This window comes from Anguilla anguilla, chromosome 4 (assembly GCF_013347855.1).
Source record: "Anguilla anguilla isolate fAngAng1 chromosome 4, fAngAng1.pri, whole genome shotgun sequence".
NCBI classification, from domain to species: domain Eukaryota; kingdom Metazoa; phylum Chordata; class Actinopteri; order Anguilliformes; family Anguillidae; genus Anguilla; species Anguilla anguilla.
Genome location: NC_049204.1, coordinates 14,731,289 through 14,749,262, shown reverse-complemented (window position 1 = coordinate 14,749,262; position 17,974 = coordinate 14,731,289). Strand labels below are relative to the sequence as shown.

General features: G+C 41.9%; 1 protein-coding gene and 1 long non-coding RNA gene across 6 annotated transcripts in view; one reads left to right on the top strand and one right to left on the bottom strand.

Annotated features, from left to right (window-relative positions):
* Nucleotides 1-9,033, bottom strand: part of LOC118226187 — a 25,732-nt gene extending 16,699 nt beyond the window's left edge. For 2 of the 5 annotated variants that reach the window (XR_004764979.1, XR_004764977.1), the window contains exons 1-3: nucleotides 8,732-9,033; nucleotides 3,538-3,607; nucleotides 3,347-3,446 (exon numbers count right to left, since the gene is read on the bottom strand). This is a non-coding gene — a long non-coding RNA (uncharacterized LOC118226187). The remainder of the gene's footprint in view (nucleotides 1-3,346; nucleotides 3,447-3,537; nucleotides 3,608-8,731) is intronic. The other 3 variants (XR_004764978.1, XR_004764980.1, XR_004764981.1) reach the window with 3 other exon arrangements.
* Nucleotides 5,054-17,974, top strand: LOC118226185 (inhibin beta A chain-like). The gene is made up of 2 exons (XM_035415592.1): nucleotides 5,054-5,962; nucleotides 15,376-17,974. The coding sequence occupies exons 1-2, from the start codon at nucleotides 5,530-5,532 to the stop codon at nucleotides 16,167-16,169; spliced, it is 1,227 nt and encodes a 408-aa protein (XP_035271483.1). The 5' UTR covers nucleotides 5,054-5,529; the 3' UTR covers nucleotides 16,170-17,974.

Here is a 17,974-nt window from a genome sequence, read left to right as displayed (position 1 = left end):
CAAAATGATTTTAAAAGTGACATGGCAGTCTCTTCGCTCGCAGACTCTGAACAGGCAGGCCGGTCACCCCCCTCGCTCCCTTTTTTACCCCAGGACCTTCCGCTCTCCGGCCCTGCGTCACACCTCCCTGTGGGAGACTAACACACCCTGCACTGTCTGGGCTACGCATCGTCACTCACACCGCAGGTTCAGGGGTGACAAAGGGAATGCGTGTGAGCGCATGAGTGAGTTTTAAAGGGCCAGACACATTTAAGAAAATCTGTTGACCCGGCCTCACCCCGAACTCGGAAGAGCACGCTCTGCCGCGGTATCAGATTGCGGTCTCTGCTGCCGACGTTCCGCGCCTGAAAGTGAAAGGCCTCGTCTGTGCCTCTGAAGATGTTTGGAAGGCGCCACGCTGGAGGAACGCGTCAATCTCACCCCCATTTTCTCAAAACGCAATCGGGTATCCAGTGCTGTACTCTGTGCATATACGTAGCAGAGCCATATAGCATAAGAGAGCTGGGTCTTTAGCTTATTGTGCTAATTGTACGCCTGTGTGCTTTATGAGGATTATGATTCAAAACCTGCAGCAGCCCTACCTCCACTGCAACCACTCAGATTCATTCTTAAGATTGTGTACTGTGATATCGGTGGATATCTGCACCAGCTCAGATAGATACTTGCCTGGGCCTGTTATTACACACATAAATGATGCTTTCCATGACAACACCAACATTGAGGACCGTAAAACATTGGGCAGTATCTAAAGCGCTCTGTCCTGACCCATTTGTTTAAACTCTGCAATGTGCTTTTGGTGTCACTTGCAGTAGAGAAAGCAAACTGATTTCAGGCATGCTCATCATTACAACTGACTGGAATGCAGTGTAATGACTTCAACACTTTCAGGTGCTGATCCAACATCGCATATTCATGACACACACAGCCCTTGCAAATGTCTGCCTTTGCTAAAAATAAAGAACTGCATGAACCACTCATCTGTGGAGTGTTCGATGTTATCTCAGTGGTTCAAGAATAGTTCCTTGTTTATAAGGGTGGAAGGGTGGGAGGGTAGATCAGTGATTAATCTCTAATTATGGTTATCATTAACTTTCTAAACTTTCTTTTTTTAATTCTAAAATTAAAAAACTATGAGTAAGACTTCATGCTGAACCTGATCCTTTCGGATAAATGTCATTAAAGTATCAGTATCATCAGTTATTTCAGAATTAATTAGCAGAGTGGATATGACTTTTCCAACATATTGCAGTATAGAAACACACACACACACACACACACACACACACACATTTATGGCACCTTATTAGTACAGTTCATGAACAAATATGATGGAAAAATGACACTCCTGCCAGGAAACACTGATAGCAGAGAGCAGAGACAACTTAACACAGTAGAATAGCCTACGTTTGGGGAGCCATTCTTGGGGGGTTGGGGCAGGTGACCACCCCTTGCGAAACACCGGTATGACAATACAAAAGGTAGCAGTGCAATCTGGGAGATACACCACAGCCATGGTCAGGGGATGGTGGTAGTTGCACAGTGGCCGTATGCTTGCAGGACCAGCCCATCTATGAAAGGTTCCATTTGTGTGCGTTAACCCCAAACTGAAGTCTGCCAAGACAACAGGCTACAGCGGTTAAATCAAATTGCAGTCAGTCCCGCAAAGACTGAGATAAATGTAATCTAAGTGGTACCTGGTGCTACACTGAGTCCCCAGTTTTGTTACCAGGCACAGACAATACATCTGACATGCCCCCGATGGGAAAGAATCGATGTTGGAGAGGGTGTGGCTTCATTGAAAGAAGGTTCCGTCCCGTGCCCTCACATAGTGTTTGAACGGAAAGATGGTGTAAGTCTAAGCGCACATCTGGGGAAAAAAACACTATATCGCTGGCCTTTTTTTGGAGGATGAAAAAACCCACCATCCGATGCTTAAATTTTATGTTAATGCGCTCTGCTCTGTGGCAACTGTGATGAACAGTGAGATTTGAGTAGCAGCTTCTTACACTGTATAGTTTGCTATATCTCCTCAAGCATAACATCTTTTTCATGCATGATGGGTCCATATTTGTGGCTTGATGATCTCTCTTTTTGAGACAGAGAATGGTTAGCTGTGCACTGTTCTTGGCTTGGCTTGCCAGGACCAGGGCATACGGTCCTGGGCTGGAGCCCCAAGTTCACTGGCGCTTTCCACAGCAGCCAGTGTCCCTGAATTCCCCACAAAAGTCACACACACCCAAACAAGTGGGAAAGACACTGAGCTAAAAGACCTGAGGAGAAAATGCCCGTGATGACTGTAAACTTATTCTTCAGTAATAAGCCTGGATTTGCTGTAACTGCACAAAAGCCATTTATTTCTGCCTTTCTGTGCTAGAGCCTGCAAATTAGCATCACTAGTGCTCTTCAGATAGACCCATGACAGACGCTCTTATGCCCTCTGCTCTTCAAATTGCCTACTGACGGAGGTGGAATTCCACTGTTATGATTTACGTAAAGTACTTTGTTTAAAGGTACAGATGTCCACCTCACATTTAAACACACAAGCACAGACACAGTGCAGTAACCCTACAGATAGAGGCCCCACACCTGCATAGTCCTTCCCACCCCCTATGTAAATCCTCCAGCCACCTGTCTCCCTAAATGCATCAATTCGACATCAGGACATTACAGCTGCATACACTTGCAGGGAAACATCCCATTTAACACCAGATGACACAATACAAACCAGCTGACAGTGTTTAGTTCTCAGAATGTTCCAGCAACGTTCGCCAAATTTATCCAGTTTCCCAGATGTCCCTTCAACATTATCTTTAACTCACAGGGGACATTCCAGGAGCAGCTTTAGAATGGTTATTCAGTTTTGTTATTTAAGTTTTAAAAGAACTTTAATTGTGATTGCCCATTCTTTCTCATTTTGACAGACATTAGACATGCTAAACATATCTGCCTTTTGAATACTTTTCTTTGGAACATTCTGAAACGCGTGTGACAAGTTTTTTCATGATTGACTGGCAACATTCCGTCAAGGAAGTGAGTTTGAACGCAATATACCACGCACATTCTTTCTAAGACTTTAATGGAACTTGTTTGGAACAATAAACATGTCCAAGGACTGTTCGGGGAAACATTCTCATCACATAACATTGTCCCACAACCGAACGGGACTCTAACCAGAACCTCCCAAAACATTTTGAAAACATCTGCGCTAGCTGGGAATCTGCCTCACGTTGCACTGCGCCACTAATTCATAATACCTCGCAGAAATAAGGAAGAATGATTACTGACACTCTCACGTGGCTTTCATGGTTTGTAAGCTTGTGGAGAACAGATGATGTCCTGGACTCACCTGCTGTGTTTCATGAAGCTCCAAGACCCAGGGGCCACAGCACAGTTTAAAGTCATTTCAGTCTGGAGCACAAGTCGTAGGAGCCAAAAGGGCTAAGAGACTTTAAATGAGGGAAAGAGTAAAGTCTAAAAAAGTAAAGAAAGAAAACGAGCAAAAGAGGTGGCAGATGGATGGAAAATGCTGTGTCTTACCACACGAGGGAGCAGTTGAGTTAAATGTCCTTAACTGTTCTGCCATATCTCACAGTGCTACCAACAGGTCCTGTGTAGAGACGGAATTGCACCCAAGACAATATAATTAAAAGAGTATTTATTTTCATTCCTCAGAAAACAGACTGTAATTTTGCGCAAATGAGAACAAAAAGAAATGAAAGCAAGTTAATCTGTGTTGTGCCCAATTTTTGAAGAATGTTGTTCAATACAGTTCATTTGAAATGGTTTTATAACATAGACAAAGACATGAGTGCATATTATCTCACTCTTTTATGAAATAAAGGACATACACAACTTGGCCTTTATATGTATGAGTGAAGAAGCATGAGAGAAGATGTACTAAAAAAATATCACTGCATAATAAGGTCAAGGTGCCCTTAAACATCCTTTCAGAAAGGATCAAAGTCCTTTCCAAATCAAAGTACAGTCCAGTATGTGACTGTCAATAAACCTCTGGAGCAGGCAAGTGCCAAGTTACCCAAAGTACAATGTCCCTTTGATAAAGCCCCCGGAGTGATTTAATGTGAAAGAATGTTACTTTAACAGAGAGTCTTTCAACAGAGAGTGAAAAAATCACTTCCACTTACTTGTAATATTACTTTTTGGGATATAGATGACCCCACATACATGACACACACACACACACCTCCAATTTTGCCAGTGATATCAGGTCATGGCTTGCATGAATGTCATGGACAGTCCCAGAAGACTTCCCTCGGCAGATGAAAAAAGGAAATCTCCGAGCTTGGCATTTCCCGGTGGACCCCAGTTTGACATGAATGAATCACAGATGAAGCCACACAAACACAGACTGAACGCATCTACGCCTCCTGAGTTATGCACGATAATCCTCTCAGCTCAACTGTCGTGTCACAAATATATATATATATATATATTTCTAAAGATAGTGACAAAAGATTGATATATATCTAAAATCATTTTTGTGTTCTTACTGGTAAAGCCCTATGGTTATCATTTATGTATTGTGTGCCTTTAACAGCAGTACCTACTTGCCATAGCAGTGAGCTTAACGTTCAGAGACAGAAGAGGATCCTGGGATCAGCCAGGGATCACATTTTTAAAAACTGTCCACTGGCTATTATTATATGCATAATCCTTCTCCTTCTAACAGTGTATGACTTCAAGGGAACTATAATTATTTGACTACACCAAGTCAAATTATTGAAAAAGACCAAACTAGGGAGTAAAAAGATCAGTTGAGGTGACAAGGAAAGAAAAGAATAGCCTACTATAAACTATTTGGCATGATCATTTAATGATAAACTCTCTGTCCACTTTAACAGTGGAGTAAAAGTTCATATCATTCACTCATAGAAAAAAAGAAAAGCAAAAGTTGGTTTAACACAAATGAGTCAGAAATAGTGATATAGTAATAGAGGGATTGGGAGGGAGAGAGAGAGGGAGGGAGGAGGGAGGGAGGTATAATTACAGTGGGAGAAAGAGAGAGAGGGAGAAGTTCAGACAGAGAGGGAGAGAGAGACAGAGAGAGAGAGAGAAACTAACCCTGCCCACTTCCACAAAACCATTCAACTGCACAGTGAGCACTGCGAGACCTCTCCAGAGCTCTGCACATCCCTGGGGCACCTCTGCTGCTGACTGCCCTTCTCATACAAACTTTCCAAGGAACAGACAAGAGACCTGCTCTTCTCCAGCACAGCAAGACCAGACCAGCAGACCTTCCCTTCACACAACTGTTTCTCACAACTTTTCCTTTAAAAAGGGATTACACTTCTTAACTTCTTGATTAGTTTAGCTTCTACTTTTTTTGGCTACACGCTTTCACACCCGCATCTAAATATTTGTACTCAGCCGCAAATATATATTTGTCAGTGTCTTCTGAGGGGTGGGAGAACTTGTGTTTTTGAGTGTGTGAGTGTGTGCACGTGTGTGCGAGTTCCTCTTGCTGTCAGTTTCCGCTACTCGCTGTCTCCAGCGCAGCCCTTGTACGGGATGTCTCCTCTGCCCCTGCTGAGTGGATTTTTGTTGCTCTGCTTTGGGATTTCGGCCGGGGGCTGCACTCCAGCCCCTACGGGCCCTCCGCAGGCGGTCGGGGGAAGCGAGCAGGCGCAGCCTCCCCCCTCGGCGACAGACTGTCCGTCATGCGCGTTGGCCCAGCTGCAGAAGGACTCGCCTGCCGCAGAAAGTCAAACGGACATGGTGGAGGCGGTGAAGAGGCACATCCTCAACATGCTCCACCTTCAGGAGCGGCCCAACATCACCCACCCGGTGCCCCGCGCCGCCCTCCTCAACGCCATCAAGAAGCTGCACGTGGGCCGAGTGGGCGAGGACGGCAGCGTGGAGATCGAGGACGAGGGCCAGAGCCGAGCCGAGCTGAACGAGCTCGCCGAGCAAACCTCCGAGATCATCACCTTCGCTGAGGCAGGTGGGTGGCTCAGGTGTTGTGTGGTGTGTTTGTATGTGTGTGTGTGTGTATGTGTAGGTATGCGTGCGCGCGCGCATGTGTGTGTCTGTGTTTCCAAAGGGACTGCTGCACAGTATTAGCAAGGTGTGGACACTAACCCAGTCAGACAGGTTTTTTAAATCTTATTCTTTCAAAGGACAAACTCTCAAGGGGTAGGGGCATTGAGCTTATTTCCACCTGCAGAACTTAAGACCTGTTGACTTAGAGCGGGGGGGGGGGGGGGGGAGAGAGCAGAGCAGTTTAGGCAAAGCTGCGATCTTTTCTCTCTTTCCGTGACTCCCCGCTACCTCCTGCTGCTTTAAAGAATCAGTCATTATCTGTGAGACCCTCAGGGTCTTGGCGCTGGCGCGCGGGTTTTCTAAGTGCTGTGAGGCAGTTAGAACTAGCCTGCAACGCTCTGAAGCAACAGTGGCAGCGAAGAAAAAAAACAAAAAAAACTTCTTTTGACAGAGAGCTCTTCGGGCTCAAAAAAGAGAACTCATTCAGTTTCTTTTTATTTCCTGGGGCAGTTTAAAGAGCATTGATTGTCAGCAAAGTTGAGCACTCAAAGCTGATGTCAGTAACTCTGATGATGTTACTTCTGCTGTGAATTCTATATGAATTGGGTCTGTGTCAGAGAAGAAAAAACAGTTTGCAAAAGTGCACAAGAGGTAGCACAAAGTTGGCACAAAAGTGATAACCTTTTTTTTCCACTCACAACCAATTTGATGTGTAACTTGTGCTGCTATAAAAAGAACATTTTGAATTATCTATATACAGGGAAGGAAAATAAGAATTACAAATCTGTATAAATGCCACAAAATCAATGGCATTGATATGATTCTACAAGAAACCTAAACCCATTTAGCAAGTAAGTTTTTAAAGTCTTTAAATTAGCAGAATTTATGAGGCAGCAAACAGGAGGTTGTGGTGCCTGGGTAAGGAGAGAGTGGGGCAGACAGAGAGAGAGAGGGAAAGAGAGAGAGAGAGAGAGAGAGAGAGAGAGAGAGAGCATATTGAAGAAAAGTGCCAAAAACGTGCGTTGCATGGCCGAGTGACACTTGCTCTTAGTTTAAGAGCCCTTCACAAAATAGAGAGGACCCTGCTGATTAGCAAAATTAGCAGAAATCCCCTGAAGTGCTGCACTTGTGAAAAAATTTCCCCTGGAATATTGCATTTTGATTTAAACAATTTCACCCGCTCATCTGATGTCAAGTTGCTCAGAGCACATTGCACAAAGTAGAAGACTGCATACTTTTGGAGCTTATTCTTTAGTTGTAGCTTTTAAACTCTATTCTAACATTTGCCAGGTAACTTCTGAAAGGTGTGATTTAATAAGGATCATATGATGTGGATACTCACAGATGTCATTAATAGGTCTTTTAAATGCATACATTTAAAGATTAGACGATAAAAACCTGAATAAAAATATGAATAATAAATATTGACAATTTGTTCAGCAATCTAAATCACTGGTCCCTAATACGTAGATGAAAACTCTTGCCTGTAGGCTAATTTTATCGTGAGTGGTAGGATATGTTGCACGATAGGAATTAACTAGCCTACATTTCGTTTGACGTCAATTTATTCGGCAGAATAATGCTTTCCTTACTTTTACATGAAGCAGTGCAACAAGCGGGAGAGTCCCAAGATCAATCCCCTCCCGCTACTTTCCAGTATTACTACCATGCGTGTCGCAAGCTGGAGATAATGACTAGGCTACTGTCTGGAATCTCCTCGCTGGTTTTCATAATGATAGTATAGCCACAACTGAAAGCGCAGCTTGGTCCAATATTCATTTAAGCAGAAACAAACCCGCGTACCCCATTTTAATTCAAGCGAACTCTGTTCATGCTAGTATACATTACTGGCGCCACAGCAAGCGACGTGCCACACCGCAATGCTCCGATGAAAGCGGGACGCATAGAATGCGCTTTGGCGCATTTACCTAAATAATGCATGTTCTTTGTTTATCATTATTTCATCCGTAGGGCCTAGTAGGCTATATCTGTGTAAATGTCAAGCAGTATACCACGGCTTATTTAACATTTGCGAGCGGCAGCTGTATTATTTAGACGCTAAAGGCTTGAGCATTAGCATTTAACCAAACGGGTGAAATTATTGAGTAAGCACCAGTAATAAATACTACTGGTGAGAGTGCAGAAGCCGAGAGCACAGCACAGCGTGATGTTGGCAACAGTGCGGGACAAGCGAAGCAAAATAGGCTACTATTAGCATATGAGCGGAGTGCAAAGAGTGCATTATGCAGCACAATGCAATGCAATACAATACAGTAAGGTAATTCGATATTAATAGCTAATACTCCATATTTTAACTCTTACATCACTTGACTGCACGAAGCCATGTAGCCTGCATACATACCATTGGCTAATTCAACGGACACGTTTGCCAAATTCCGATTTCAGCTATTTTGTTGCAACTGCATAGCATTGTCTTATAGTTCTTCACAAATGGCATATTAGCCACGCAGGTCTATGCGATATATATTTTATTGTGACTTAAAACGCAAAACATCGAACGTAAATGGCGTATTAACAGCCCCTATTCTGCAGATTCCTGGCTCTGCAGTGAGCAAGCGAGATAAAGCATTTTCTTGTGTTACCCTCAACGTCCATATGTCTAATATCAAAACCGAATGGACACATACAATAATTCATATCGTTTGTCAATCAGACTGACAGCGTAAATTATGACAGAAATCGCTTGTGAAATCAAATACATCGTGCTTACCGTGCCTCGATTCCTATTAAGATCAGTCTTAAAAGTCCTAGTAAACCTGACCAATTGGGTTATTTTGCCGATTCTACATCTCGAAAGAAATATAGCTACTCCTGCGCTGGTAAAGAACTTGACCTATTTGCATGCTTTTTCTCATGCACACCACAAGAGGGTACAGTTCCAAATACCGTTTGCATATAATAGAAAATATCTGTTTATTATTACGCACAATAAACAAACAATCTGCAAAATTACACCAGCTCTCCTTGGTGTGCCCGATGATTCGCCAGTTTAATCATTTTCATTATCACTCCTGCCATTCATACAAGAGTGAACATGTGCAATGTTACTTTTGTCTCATTCAGATGAGTATTTTGAAGAAATCGCATTTAAAAAGTGGTCAAAACCTATGTCGACCACCTGTTGACCAGACCGCGTTACGTTCTGAGCTATGGATAAATATTTCATTATATATACACATGATCACATTGTCTTGGTAGGCCTGAAATGATATTCTTGGATAATAAATCGAGACAAGATCAGAACAATACAGTTTTATTTACACTCAGAATTGCTTAAATTTACATGTTAAATGACAATGTCATACCTTGGATTTGGTGTCTGATAATGAATACCTCCAACCTGTGTTCAAAGTCCGCACATCATGGGGTTCCACCACAGAAAGAGCATGTGACAGCATATTCCCTATTTTTGTTTACTTACATAAATACCCATAATAGCTCCATTCTATAAATAGCCTTTGAATGAACCTTAGATTAAAAGAAAAAAGGGCTCTTGCACACTTCCGCTGGGGGCTTTCCTAATCAAAGACTTTGCAAATCAGGGGCGTTAACGATGCGCCTGGGATGGTGGGTTCAAGTCCAGCGATCCTGCAGGACTATTTACCCCATATAATTGCTTCATTCATTGAAATATGGGCCCCAATAATTGTTTCGGGCTGTGGGGTTGAACTTGTTGAAAGGACCGTGCTTACTGGGTGAGTGCAGAGTACTAGTAGTGCCAATTTCACTGTGATCTGCTCCTTTGAATGGAGCAATTAATTAAACACAGCATAATTAGTGAAATTCCAATGTCCACATTGATCTTTCTTTTGCAATGTCCTCAACCTTAGACTGTTTTTGCTGTGCTGCCAGGGCAATAATACAGTGTTCACATAGCAAGAGGTGCAAGTTACCTGGGATGGCTTTGTGCATAGTCTTTCCATCATGCATCTGTCCATGCATTAAGGGATGCAACATTGCATCTCTCTCTCTCTCTCTCTCTCTCTCTCAGAGGAAAGATTCAAAGGAAATGCCTATATGTACTGTATACAGAATAGTAGTATAAATAGAGTATAAATTAAATAGATTATATACCACTATTATTTTTTTTGCTACCTTTGATCATCAGATGAAGTGAATAAAGTGAAATGATTAACTTTAATCTTTATTGACTAAATCCCACTGTATTCATTTCTGTTTAAAATACAAATACAGTATAACAAATAGGCCAACAGAATATCCAATAAATAACTTTTAAAAATGAGGGCCCTATGTTGACAAGTTGGCATCGAAACAGGAATGAAGTCAAACATTGACAATATGTTTGCACTAGCTGCCACAACAAGACAAGTCAGTTTTATTTGGCTGATATGCCTAAGATTCACATAGCCATTCACGAAGGCATAACAGTCTTGCAATGGCTTTATGAGTACACAATACAATGGTGATCTTCCACAAAACGTATAACTGTGATTGTCAATGTTTAAACTTAACATATGCTGCAGCATACAGGAAAGTGAACTACATGCCATTTTGTCTCCCCACAGCATCAGTAGCCCTGAGGCATAGAGGTAACATGGTTACAGCCAGCTGACCGAAATACTTGCTGCTTGTTGCAAGTTCCTCAGAAAAAAGCATTGCGTATTGCCAATTATAGTAACTAAAAGTAGTCTGCCCCCAGGGACATTTAAGGAATTTGCTATTTTTGCCACTGTCAGTAGTGTGCTCCAGCCAAATAGGAAAATATTGATGCATGTTTGGCATGTTTCACCAGTGCCCTTCACAGTATCCCAAATGAGTAACTCTAGTGCTTTTCCCAACATCTTGTAACAAACTCATCCTAGAGGCCTAAAATTTTTAAGTCCAAGCAGAATAGGAGCACATGAAACCTTGGTGACAGGCTATAGTTCCTTTTCTCAGACTTTAGCCAAAGAGAAACAAACTGCTGAGGCTACATTTCAGAGCATTAAGGGAAAAGAAGGAAAAGAAAAAGAGTCTAGACAAAGGCAGACATTTATACATATTTTCCCATATCTTAGGCTGTTAAATTAAAAATAAACTTGAATGTCTTGGGAACTAGTGTCTGAAGCTGCATGTCTTGCTGAGCTGGATAGGCGCCGGTCACACAAGTTCCCAGGATTCATGATTAGAAAAGAACACTGGGGTATGTTTGTGGGTTTGTGGGAAGACTGGGATATGTTTGACCCAGCACAAGAAATCACATGTTCCTGTCAGGTACTCATCGCTTTCCAAACCTTTCCTAACTTCTTACAGGGACCTTCTGGTACTTAAGCAAACATAAACACAAGTATTGCATACCGTGGGTGATCCTTTTTGCTATGGTTATGATATTGCAGTATTTATAGCTTTTACATAATTTAACTAGCTTGCGCGGTTGTAGTTGCCTTACATATTTATCTCACAGGACTTTTATTACCATACAATATCCCGATATATCTCAGACCTAAACCAAAAATCCATTGCTTAGGAGACTAGGATCCAAAACAGTCTCCCTGACAGGGAAAGTAGGTTAGGAATTTCCTGCTAATGCCAGTAAAAACGGCAGCACCTTAACTGGACAAATCTGTGCTGCGGTGAGGTATTTTCTCAGCAGCACCTTATCCAGCACTCACATTCCATGGCCGTAACCAAAAATCCCACAGATTTTTATTTTCTAAACAAGAGGGCTTTTTAAAATTTTTTTATATGAGATCAAGCACAAATGTTGAAGTCGTTTCAGTAAGGAGCAGTGGTGAGACCATGGCACTAACAGGGAGGGTTGTAATTTCAGTTCTTAGTGGGAGATTGATGCTCCACACTTGAAGAAATACCTGGGTGGCTTTGAGAGAAGACTCAAGAGAGTTTGGGACTGACCACTATTGTACTGTGCCTTCTCTCCTCTCTCAATCCATTCTGACACACAATCAGTGGATATGATGCTTATATTTGGTACTATAGTTGTACCCTTCGGAGTCATGGTGCATACTACATAGCAAGTCAGTGATGAGCATCTTATTTGGTCCTTTGCTTTGCATTATCAGTCAGGATAGGAACTTCATTTGAACTTGGCTTGCATTGACTTTCCATGAGGAGACTGCCTAAATATGCTGAAATTTAACAACTGAGCTCATTAAGCTTACCAGGCTTGATAGCTACTTGCGTGCTACAAAAGCAAATATTCTTTGCTTTTTAGATAATGCATTTGAAGTGACCATTACATATGTTGTTAGCCTACTTGCTCATGTAGAGTAAATCAGCAGAATAACTGCCTTGTAGGTCAATAACAGGTACAAATCCGTCTATTGTGGCAATTTTTTTTACATTTATGCTATGATAGCTCAAATGGGTTGCAATAACCCAAGAACAGCACATGGAGCAAGATGTCCACAAAAGGGAGTTTGTATAATCAGAGTTAATGACTTAATAGTTATTTTATTTTGCCTTTGAATACTAAAGTTGTTCACACAGCTCATAATGTTTGTATGTATGTATGTATGTCTAGCACTGTAAATGTATGTGACCAGGAGCAAGGTGTGATGCACTCAGTAAAGGAAATGAAATTTCTTTCATCACCAATGCAATCTTCAATTGTGCCATATATCAGCCTTCGATTCCTCGATGCAGCTGCCATTTCTCTGCTTTGAGGAAGTCTCAGCCTTATTGCTGGGTGATAGTCTCAGCCTTTTTGCTAGGCAATACACCAGCCGTGCTCATAATTCATCTCTCACCAGCAACAAGCCAGAATGTGTCCTGTGAGTGAGCAAGGGCCACTTAGAAGGAGGGAAAGAGATGCAATTTTTAAGTTAAGTGGGGTTACGTGACCAAGGACGCAGTTGACCTTTGGCAAGCATATGCCACTGATGATCCTTAGCAGAGAGCCCCAAGGCGTCTACAGTAAGTGCTCTCCTTCAAGAGCAGGGCACTCGTGAATCTTGAAATGTCTCCCAAAGCTTGCCCCACCGGAAGAATGTATTTGCAATCAGGAGAACACTCTTCCTCTCTAATGAACCCCCTGTGCCCCACCCCCCCATCACTCACCAAGAGCTGGAGACCTCTGGACAGATTAAAAATGTAATCTGATCCTTCTAATTACAATTTACTAAACCTGCTCAAATAATGGCTTTGACGTTTTGGGTTGGACTAAAGACACAAAGAAAACGCCTGCTCTTTGTGCACCTGATTTTGTGATGTTTTCTTAATGGGTGGCTCTAAATTAGCTCATTTTAAGCTCAACCTAGCATTATTGTTTCATAGCATTATTGAGTTTGGATTCATGTATCTGATATTGTTAAGTTACACTACAGAGGTCAGTTGTAATTTTCAAATTATACAGTTCATCCTGACAGCAATGTCCCAGATGGTGAGTCAAACCTGCCAAAAAACCAAATTCAATAACCACAAAGTCTGCCATAATTAACGTCAACAAGAAATATGAAGTATGACCTGCAACATTAATGCTAGAGCAAATAGTGCTGGGAAGTAGCAGCTTAAAGGAAATGGGTGTTTATTTATAGTCCAAATGCTAAATTAGGTAAAAGTGATATAACAATGAATTTCCTGTAACCAAGTCCAATAGATTGTTGAGACTGTTCCTGACCATTGCGTTTATTATTTTAGATAGAACATGTTGGTTTTAGTTGACATGTGTTACTGATGGTGAAGGATCGCTACAGAAACAGGCGCCGATTTACCTGTCGTTATCACACTGGATGAAATCAAAGAGTAAACCATTTTGAGATGTCCAACAAATCGTTTCTCAGTTTCACAGGAGAGCATTCCATGCCACACAGAATGAAACAGCCCCTGGGGGAGTGATCAAAGACAATTATCTGTCAAGTTAAACTGGATAAAGAGCAGGATTATTGAACACATTAAGAGGGGCAGTATTTGGACAGGAGAGGAACCCCACTGACGGTTCAGTAAGCTGTCAGGTACTTCTATCCATCAGGCCCTTGAAGACAGGGGAGGAATGTGTAAATGTTATTTTCCATCGCAGTGCCGGGGACAGCTGTGCAAACTGTGCTCTTGCCGCTAAACTGGTGTTTATTGTTGAGGGATTACTGCACATCTCTTTAGCCTTTTTACAGCACATTCAGGAATCATGTAGAGCAACAGAGCACTCAAGCTCTGTTCTTGTGAGGATGTCTTTAGTGTGGGGTCCTTTGATGAGGACTGGATTTGTATAGCTTACGTAGCAGTAACAAGTTCAGAGGTCATTCCCCGACTGACTAGAGAGAAAGGGAGACAATGACTGCATGGTGGTTAGAAACCAATTATTGTTGGCTGTACTTTGCTTGTCATTCACCTGCTGTGTTTGAACAGATCTGTCACTACTTATCATAAACAGGACAATTTGATGCCTTTGTCATTCTCACAATGTTCCATAAATACAAAAAATCTTTTTAACATTTTAATATTCACTTTACCAAAACATACAAGAAGGCTCTACATGTTTCTCATTCAATGAACAATACATTAAATGTAGTAAGGTATAATGACACATTAAATCTTTCAAGCACACATCTGAAAGTTACAAATCAAGCAAATTTGAAGAATGTGTGTTTTTAAGTCACAACACGTGAATCTGTTGAAATATCACTTGAAAGAACTAGTATAATCACAAGCATGGTGTACAAGGAATTGGAGTCACAAAAAGAGGACTAATTCAATTGCACTTAGATCTATTTTAAAGGTATTCAAAATAGATTTACCATAAAACTCTTTCAATGAAACCCACCCATTAATGACTAGAAGCAGCACTACCTCTAACAGTATGCATTAAGTAGATATAATACCTGGTGAGAGACTCACATCAACCAGGTTCTCCTCCAGTCCTTCCCTGGGTTTTCTTGAAAGTTCATGAATGAAAGGTATTATTAGGTTAAGGGAGAGTCATCATTCCCTATTCACATGCACAGCCATATACACAGACGGATAAGCACAGAGTTGTTTACAATGGTTATCTGAAGTATGGCTTTTAACGGAAGGCACTGTACATGGAAGGCACTGCACGAGCAAACGTTTTTATCTTTGTTTATTTGTGCTTGAAAACTTCTTTGCAATTCAGCACAGACATATTAATGCAATATTTATTTGCACGGTGAGAAGTCCTTATCAAGGGAGGTTTGCATAACTTAGAAGGCTGCATGTTTGCTGAAGTAATTCAGGTTAAGGACCTGAATAATAAACTCTTTGGAGTTCCTTAACCCCTGTGCTACACTACCTCCATGCATATGACATAGATCTCAATTGTTCTTCCACAGCAGTCTGTCACACAGTGCTGTCTGCCGTCAGCTAGACAGCCTTACAGAGCTACAAATATTGCTTAATTTTGCCAGTAATAGTAATTATCGTTATGACTTTCCCTCCTTCCAGGAGACACACCGGATGCTGTGAATTTCCAGATCTCCAGGGAAGGCAATGACCTGTCCCTGGTGGAACAGGCAAATGTGTGGCTGTTCCTCAAGCTGGCTAAGACAAATCGCAGCCGGGCCAAAGTCACCATCCGCCTGCTGCAGCAACGGCAGGGCCCGGACGGGCAGGTCCAGGAGGTGTCCGTGTCCGAGAAGGCGGTGGACACGCGGCGCAGCGGCTGGCACACGCTGCCCGTGTCCCGGAGCGTGCAGGAGCTGCTGGAGCGCGGCGGCAGCCTGCTGAGCCTCCGGGTGTCCTGCGTCCAGTGCGCCGACGGCGGGGCCTTGCCCATCCTGGCACAGGCGGCGGAGCGGCTGCCGCAGCCGCAGTCTCAGTCGCACCGGCCCTTCCTCATGGTGGTGGTGCGGCAGACGGGGGAGCACCCGCACCAGCGGCGCAAGCGCGGCCTGGAATGCGACGGCAAGATCCGCATCTGCTGCAAGAAGCAGTTTCACGTCAACTTCAAGGACATCGGCTGGAGCGACTGGATCATAGCGCCGCCAGGGTACCACGCCAACTACTGCGAGGGCGACTGCCCGAGCCACGTGGCCAGCATCACGGGCTCCTCCCTTTCCTTCCACTCCACCGTCATCAACCATTACCGCATGCGGGGCTACACCCCCTTCACAAACATCAAGTCCTGCTGCGTGCCCACGCGGCTGCGGGCCATGTCCATGCTCTACTACAACGAGGAGCACAAGATCGTCAAAAAGGACATCCAGAACATGGTGGTGGAGGAATGCGGGTGCTCGTAAGGTGCTCGGCGCGGGGGGCAATCGCCCTGAGAACCAGTACATTTTAAACAATGAAGAAAACAAAGGAGAAGGAGGGAGAACGAGAGAGGAATTTCGCAATCCCCGTCCCTTGAAAGAGACTCGCTACGGTTTTTTTTTTTTTTTTCTGTTCGTCTTGTTTTCGGGGACTGAATGACGTGACGCAGATTTGTTTTCAGTCATTAGCAAATCCAGTGGGTGTATGTAACTCTGAGCAGTCTCTGTGGCACTTTCAGAAAAAAAAAAAAAAATGAATATATAATATATTTTTGTTACAAAAATTGAGGGAGCAAGAAGGAGAGAAAATATTTATGTGGCCGAGGTGCAGTGGTGTTCCTCCTTCTCGGCACTGCAATAAAGAGATACCGTGTGGATGAGGTGCCTGACAAATCTCAAAACTATGCAACGTGTCAAGTATTATGGTTTTAAGTTTTTTCTTCATTTGTTTTGTTTCTCATTTGTTTTTGAACTGTTTACCTATTCAAACAAAAAAGAGTAAAACCTTTTGATACTTTTTTTAAAAAGTATATTTCATGTTTTTATTGTTGAGAGATACTTGAAAGAAACAAGTTTGACCAGCTGCTGGAGCCAAACACTTCTCTTTATAATTATTTTAATTATTGTTATTATTTTTTATTATTATTGTTATTATTATTATTGTTGATATTGTTTTTTTTTTGGTTTTTTTGAAGTAACGTTTTGAACGTTTACAATTTGCACTATACCAACATTCTAATCAGCCTAGTCACAATTAAAAACAGGTATCGGAAGAAAGGGGAGCTGCACTTAAGGAAGGACAACGTTTTTGAGCACATTAGAGAAAATTAAGAAAAAAAAGGAAAGTGAAGATAAATATTAATTTGAGTACACATATACACATATGTCTACATATATTCTTTTATTTTAAACAACACCAAAGAGTTTGTGTGAGTGTTTGCCAATTTTCAGTGGAAGGTTGTTTCAGTAAAGAACTTTTTTTTTCTTCACAAAGATGTTGGGCTCAGTGAAGTTATCGACACCACATTTTCCTCATTACCACAAAGAAATCACTCACATTCCATTCCCTTTCAGATCCAAGTGCATTGTTGTACTGGTATACTTTTTGAACAGCTCGTCGTTATAAAAGCACTTATGTCCAACATTGTAGTGGTGTATTAAAATGAATGTGCATACTTAAAAAAAACTTTTTAAATGTTTTGAAATACCCCATATTGCCCTTTTATCAGCAAACAAGGAATTTCTTTCTGTGTTATCACTGAGTACTGGAGCCACCTATCCTGCCCTAAGGCACACTTCTGCATTCATTTCTTATTGTTGTAAAGACTTGTGTTTTCTGCTTCCTGCATTCAACACTGTACCACTGTGCAATGTCTAATATTAAGCAATTTTAATATTTTCCATACAAAGTTTGCTTTGCAGTATGGACTGAAAGAAATTCAGAAATTACCAAGATGTTCATTAATATGGATATGTATAAAAATCAAGGAAAATGGGAAAAAAAGACAAAAAAAAAAAGAAGAAAAACACTCAAAAAAGGAAAAAAATGTGGTTGTATGTGTTTTCTTTACTCAAGACAAAAGAAATGACACTGAAGAAAGTGTTTGGACTAAGACTTAAATCTTTAAAAAAGACTATTTTTTATTCTGTATATATGGAGATCCAGATACCATTATGTCGCATTGCTTTGTTGTACAAATCAAAAAAAATGTGCTTGTGGCTATGTTTTCTATCTAATTTATTTTACAGTATTTTTTGCTTCACCATTAAAGCTAAAGGGTTGTACACTA